General features: G+C 35.3%; 1 protein-coding gene across 1 annotated transcript in view; it reads right to left on the bottom strand.

Moving 5' to 3' along the window:
• Positions 1-6641, bottom strand: part of LOC109849490 (plant intracellular Ras-group-related LRR protein 6) — a 14052-nt gene extending 7411 nt beyond the window's left edge. The window contains exons 1-14 of the mRNA XM_020419331.1: positions 6445-6641; positions 5616-5679; positions 5388-5524; positions 5195-5281; positions 4074-4149; positions 3758-3832; positions 3580-3649; positions 3403-3480; positions 3202-3262; positions 3024-3102; positions 1795-1885; positions 1022-1082; positions 791-861; positions 548-615 (exon numbers count right to left, since the gene is read on the bottom strand). Of these exons, the coding sequence (XP_020274920.1) occupies positions 548-615; positions 791-861; positions 1022-1082; positions 1795-1885; positions 3024-3102; positions 3202-3262; positions 3403-3480; positions 3580-3649; positions 3758-3832; positions 4074-4149; positions 5195-5281; positions 5388-5524; positions 5616-5679; positions 6445-6509 (1083 nt within the window). The 5' untranslated portion in view covers positions 6510-6641. The remainder of the gene's footprint in view (positions 1-547; positions 616-790; positions 862-1021; positions 1083-1794; positions 1886-3023; positions 3103-3201; positions 3263-3402; positions 3481-3579; positions 3650-3757; positions 3833-4073; positions 4150-5194; positions 5282-5387; positions 5525-5615; positions 5680-6444) is intronic.

The raw sequence follows: 6856 nt of genomic DNA, 5'->3' as shown, positions 1-6856 counted from the left end.
GCTGCCGCTATTGGCCGCTATTTACAACAGTGCTTCCCACTAGATCCAGACATATAGAACCAAGTTCTTTACTCTGTTAAATGTCTAACATCAGTATTTGTGGCTAAGCAGATTTCATGCTGTATGCAGGTCGGAAAGGGTTGACAACTACCAAGCCCTAGCTAGCTACGCTAGAAGAATTGAGAGCATGGTATTTTAGCACAGGAAACCAAAAAGAAGAGGTATTGCAGGATTAGGAAAATTTTGAAGGTTAAGAAGGTCAAAAGGTGAGGAGCAAGGAGGTGGCGGCTGGATAAGTGATTCATAAATATGAATTTCCTCCAAGAAATAAGACTGTATTTATCATTTAGATTAATAAATAAGACAATCTTTAAAGAGAACCTTTTAACTAGGAAAATGCAAGAGCACCAAAATCAAGTCTAAATTTTCTGTTTAAAGCTAGCTGAATAAATATCTGCATAAAACTAGAGCTGCTGCTTGGAGATTTTTTATCTTTTGAATGTACGATAAACTCTGCTGCTTTGGTAAATAAAAGCTTGACGCGTACCTTTGAAGACAAACATAACCGAGCTGCCATAGCAATCTGATCATCTTTGCTTGGACTAGCGTTTGATTCTGCACGATAAATCATAATCAGATGGTTGGACGGTAGAAATTTGTTTATAAGTGAACTATGAGAGCCTTAATCTGTAGATTTATATGAAACCGGTGCAAACAAGGTTTATATCTTCAAGCATTTATAGCCAAGGCAAATATATGAAAAACTAGATGCTGATATGCAGCAATTTACCTTCCTCACTGGGAGAGAGTCGACTGCGTAGATACTTCAACAGTGCTGGAGTAGGTCCAGTGACCAATGAGCTGGTAGGAATAAAATAGATAAGAACAATCAGAAGGTCTAACAACAGTTCTGGAGTAGGTCCAGTGACCAATGAGCCAATAGGAATAGAACAGATAAGAACAATCAGAAGGTCTAACACTAGAGCTCTCTAGCCAAAAGAAAGAAACTTGAATGCTACACCTTCGAAGAGTTCGCATGGGATTGCCGGTGAGTAGAAGTTTCCGTAGAGTAGTCATTTTACCTAAGTCGTAATACAGAAGTTAAAGACAGAGAAGTCCGAGAGAAACGAGAAAAAACAACATATAATTATTTCCGACAGGTTTCGGATCAAGTAAATAAGCGAGATATAAAAAGGTGTCGCAGCTAGACAACAAGATACAAAAAACTAAGAAAATGACCTAACCAGTAACAAGAAACGGAGAAAGATTATAAAAAGTTTTCACTAATTTAATGGGCAGGAAAGGAATACCATGCACTACAAATGATAGAAAGCAATTTAATAGCAGCAAAACTATTTCGACCTAAAATTTTCAACAATGAAATAATGTGGAGAAAATAATTTATGCAGTAATTAGAAACAACAAAAGCCATGAGAAGTATATAAAAGAAGAAAATGCAGCTAACAAAGCAGTAACCATTCTACAAATGGACATAAAACGGCATTTCTAAGATAGAAATACACCCTAACTATATTCAGTATATTGCGGTGGAGACAGAAAGTTAACACATAGCGAGGCATGCTGTTAATTTTCACAAATTACTGCTATTAGCTATTTGGATGCCTTTGTTAGTAAAGTATTGATCTCACTGCACAGATATTACCATGAAAGTAACATTAAACAGAATAACAAGTTGGTGAGTGGAGGATAACAAGTACATGATCCCAACTTCATATATCAAAAAACATGTTATTTGGACTTAGAGCAGACAAACAAACTCTAAGCTAAGCTTACCAATCTCAGGTGGCAACCCTGATAATGAATTATTTGACAAATCCAGGACGGAGAGGCGCAGTTCGCAAGCTTCCACGGGAAACTCCTTCAACTGATAGAATTATATGTTATTGGACAGCCACCAAGTTAAAGACACAGATATGCATCAGCAAGAAACAAATAAAAAAAGGGTAAAAATAGTTTCACTTTATAAACAAAATACACATTTACAAGCTAAATGACATGGAAGAGTTGCAAATTGAGAAGATGATAGTGAAACTGAGGGATGTTTTCATTGTATACTAGCAGTATGGTAAAGTGGAGAAGCTGTTATGAAGTACACTGGTGATGTTGAGAGCCTGTGAAGTTGAAGGGAATATTCTAGCAAATGGTGATATGGTTGTCCGTGCTTTAGTTGATATGAAGGACAAGTGATTTTATTTTTTTTAATAACTTGTTGGCCTGAACTTTAGTTTTGCCGTTTATGAGGAGGCTGATTGACTATCCTTTTCTTTTTGGCTATGGATATTTTGTTTAGGCTGAGAATTCTACCCATAGCCTCTTTACATGAATTTTTTTTTCCTGGAACTTTTGTAAGAATTAGAGACATTCTGTTTCGTAGTTGAGATGTTTAATGAACTTTTTTTTGTGGAAATTGGTATCTGCTTTTGTGAGACTTAGACATATTCTATTTTTGTATCAGGAGATGTTTATTAAAACCCTTATTAATGAAAGGCAGGGGCCGGGGGCAGGGGCCTCAAACCCAAGGTTATCATCAAAGAAAAAGAAATAGTTATCGATAAGAAGTTGAGGCAAGTTCAATCTAGAATAAGATGATGGATGATCAATTAATACTGTTTGAACATGTCCAATGAATTAAGAATGGCGAGACTGTACTTGAAGGAGTTGCAGGAAGGTAGACCAAAGTATGGACTGAGGCAGAGAGTGGATTAGGGTAATTGCTTAATTGGAGGATGTAGCCTATAATTTTGAAACAAAAGCTCTATTATAGTAGCAACATATAAGAAAAAGGCTAGATCATGATGCTCTAATGGTTTGTGATGCCCTGCCCTGGAAGCACATCATGCAGAAAAACGAAGCATTCAGTACTTTGATAATGGAGTTTATTACCTTTGTTAGAAGTTACAAAAGAAAGTAATTATAATAGAACAGCTTTGCGTGATATAACTAGGAACACAACAAACCTTTCAGATCATAAAAGGAAGAACAGTAACAACAAATGTACTTACCTGATTTGAATGAAGATCTAGAATTCCCAACTTAGGAAGAACACCAATCTCTGCTGGCAGTGATGTAAGTAAATTGGTTCTGAAATATAAAGTGAAATAAGTACGAAAATGAAGCTCCTGAGAAGAATCCATTGAATTAATGTAGGAAATTGTACAATAATCTAGGATATGAGCTAACCCCATGTAAAACTCAGTAAGAGAGGAGCATTCCATGATTGAAGGTGGAATCAAAGAAATTTCTGGACAGACAAGAGATAGTCAAAATTTAGAAGAAAGTAGCATGAATCTGCAGTCAAATTAGAAAATAGAGCATCCTTTCATACATAAAGTTTAGGTGTCAACATTTATAATTTACAATTAATTGGCTGACTTTACTCACTGTTCTGATGAAGATCTAAACGGATCAACTTCGAAAGGGCTCCAATACTATCTGGAATAGCAGTGAGCAGATTTTTAGCTGGAAGAAGACATTTAAACAAAAGCAATATACTTTAGTAGGCATCCAAATTAAAAAGAGAGATCGAATTCCAATTCTTTCAAAAACAATTACGAATACCAGCATTAAATTCCATAACCATTGTCCATGACCTGAGCATATATTCTGAGAGCGCAGTGAGTTTATTTCTCTGAATTAGACAGAATATCAGTTTTATGTCTTAAATATTGTCAATTAATATCATAAGAACCATAGCAAGAAGAGCTCATCTCAAATTAAAAGCGACTCTTGATGTTACCTCCAAGTCAAATTTAATCAATTTTGAACAGTTGACAAGTTGATCTGGCAATTTTTGTATGCAGTTGTTAGTTGCCTGAGCATAAAGTGAGATATCATCAGATCGTGAAAAGGTTTAGAAAGAAAGCATCTAAAGGAATGTTTTTTTAGTTCCAAAAATAGCTAGACTAGGAAGTCCATTTGAATATAGGAGACACAGTATAGAAAATATTACCATAACAAGCAAATGAAGTTCCCCTAAAATCCAGAGTCAGACAACTGATTACACGAAGTGAACATAAAAGTAAAAACTGTGTACTAGTCTGAGAGAATTTTACCTTGAGTTCTGATAAATTTGTGCAATTTCCTAGGCTGCAGGGAAGTTCTTTAAGCAGATTGTTTGAGCAATCAAGCCTGGGAACATATACTCCAATTAAAGAAAAATTCTAAAGCATGCCAACTACATATTAAACCGGTTTGCTAAAATTGAGTAAATCAATTACCACTTAGGATATTAAGACAGTACACAAAATTTCATCGATTTCCCTAAAATAAATATGCACTAAAAAATCTACAAGTGTTTTGAGGCATAGGTTCGATGTTTCCGAAAGATACTAGCTAAAATAAGTAACGGAACAAAATAAAGTCTCCAATTTGCGCCCATTAAATATAGGAAGAAAGAGGAGCATTAGTGGAGTTAATTATAAGATATCAATGTTCGGATTTAATCAATCAGAACTATACTTAACACACCTGATTATACAATTTTAATACACATCTTACAAATCTGCATTTAATCAATCAGAACTATACTTAACACACCTGATTATACAATTTTAATACACATCTTACAAATCTGCAGTGGGATAATCAGTAAAATCTTGTATTAACTCCGTACTCCTCTGTTCATGAAAAAAGCTTGATCCAACAAGATTTATTTACATATTGTAGAACACTCCCCTCTAATTTGGCATATGCTTTTAGTGATGAGCATGTCTGACATGCCTCTACACCTTGAAAGAAAAATTATAAGTTCTCATTTCACAGTCCAATGCTCAGATGGATTCATGTCTTCATGTGGCTAAAAAATTTTAAATCATGTAGAAGAAAAAAAATATTTGTGCCGTAAGAAGTTAAAACTAGTGAATATAGATGGAGCACGTCCCTTTTGGATAGCAAACTGAGAGATCATTGAGAGAGTACAATCTGGTATTTCCAAGAAGAAATTCAGTTCATATGATTTGTTTCCTCTATAGTCTCTCTTAACTCACATTCCACAAAGTAACCAAATGCTACTTTGCTTGGTTATTAGAAGTTAAAAGAGCCAAACAAATAATATGATGTGACAACAATAAAGTTCAAAGAAAAACCTGATGCTATTGGTCACACTACAGAGTAAGTTGCATGGAAGTAGCATAAAAACTTAGCCCTCGTGTCATAAAATGAAGAAAAGACCTACTTGACTAATGCTGTTGCTGAGCCAAGCTCTTCCGGTAGATTGCTTATCAAGTTAAATGAAACATCTAGTGCTTTTAACGAAGCAAGCCTGATGAGCAATATACAACATAGTCAGATACCAGCAAAACATTAGCGGTAAATTTTGTATTTTCTTTAAGCAACAGTAAGTGTGCAAAGTTTGCAAATTGACTTACTCTCCTATTGCAGCCGGAAGGCAAGATAATTTATTGTGACTAACATTAAGAACAGACAGCAACGATAAATTCTTCAGATCATTGCTCAGCACTTCTAGGTTGTTATGAGCCAGAACAAGTTTCTGTAACTCCACAGCCTGCAAAATTGAGCGCTTCTTATACCAAAATCCATGCCCTTGAGGTGTACTTTTGCATTATATCTTTCCCAAAAAGGCAAAAAGACAATACCTCCCACCATTTCTCATCATCTTTAACAGCATCCAAGCTTTTATAAACATCCTCTGGTACTTGGCTGTCATGTTTTAAGACCGAAACAGAAATGATGATTAAACCAATTTTACTGTTGTGTTATTCATCTACCTATAAAATAGTACTAAAATGTTTAAAAATGTGATCGGCTAAGAAAGTATTTTTTGTGTTCTCATTAGAGGTCAACTGATCTGGCAACAAACGACTAGCTAGTAACTCAGGTGACATAAAATTAGAAAGAAATCTAATAAATTCGGACCCGATTCCAACTAATAATAAAACTCATAAAACACAATACTGATGTGATCAAAAAAAAATTTCTATCAAAATTAGAATGCCACGAAAAGGAACGAGATTACTGTTAGTTTCACTTTTCTGACCTCAATCTGTTAACAGCTTCCGCTATTCGTACAGGAATGTGACAATTCGCACCTGTTTTATTCTTTATTTCTTTGAAAATAGTATTCATTTTTCTACCATTCAACCTAGAACAACACTAGGTAGACTACAAACCATATAATAGTTCCTACTATTAAACCTAGAATTACGCTACGCTTTTGAGCTTCTTTGTTTTCAAAACCCATTAATCCAATTTTATACTTCTTTTGGCCACCACTCCCTATTAAAGACTACATCGACTTTAAAATGTCTTAAATTACTTAAACTCCCACGCTTTTGAGCTTCGCTTAGCTCGATTCTCTTCATTACCTAATCAAATCTCGAAAAAAAATTTGACGAAATTTCACCCAAAAAAAAAGAACTTCTTTTGATGAGGTCCAACGTGAATGAAGAGAGAAAGAGAGGAGACCTAAGAGAGCGATTGGAGAGATTGAGAGATCCCGATTCTCTTGCGGACTTCAATGCTCGATCCATTGATTTCCTCTTCAGCTCCTTCGATTCATCGGCGATCCATTAGATCTGCAGTTTTTTCTGTTTTTATTTTCAGTGATTTTTTTAGTTCGCTCCAAAATTTCTGACAATATTTTGACAAATGTTCGAGATTCGGACGGGTACGGACTGGGTTTTCTTTGTAGGATCGGTACCCGATCCGAAACTTGTATGGCTCCTCTTCTTTTTCTCTCTCTCTCTCTCTCACTCTCTTTCCCCCTTTGTGGCGCCCACCTAAGAAAGCTTATTCCAAACATTTAGGGGTATCTGGTGTGTATTTCATGTTATTTGATATGGTTTGCATGTTATGAAGAGATTTAAGGATCAAAATG

Source organism: Asparagus officinalis, chromosome 7, assembly GCF_001876935.1.
Source record: "Asparagus officinalis chromosome 7, Aspof.V1, whole genome shotgun sequence".
NCBI classification, from domain to species: Eukaryota; Viridiplantae; Streptophyta; class Magnoliopsida; order Asparagales; family Asparagaceae; genus Asparagus; species Asparagus officinalis.
Note: the sequence above shows the minus strand (reverse complement) of the source record. Positions and strands in the feature narration are given on the sequence as shown.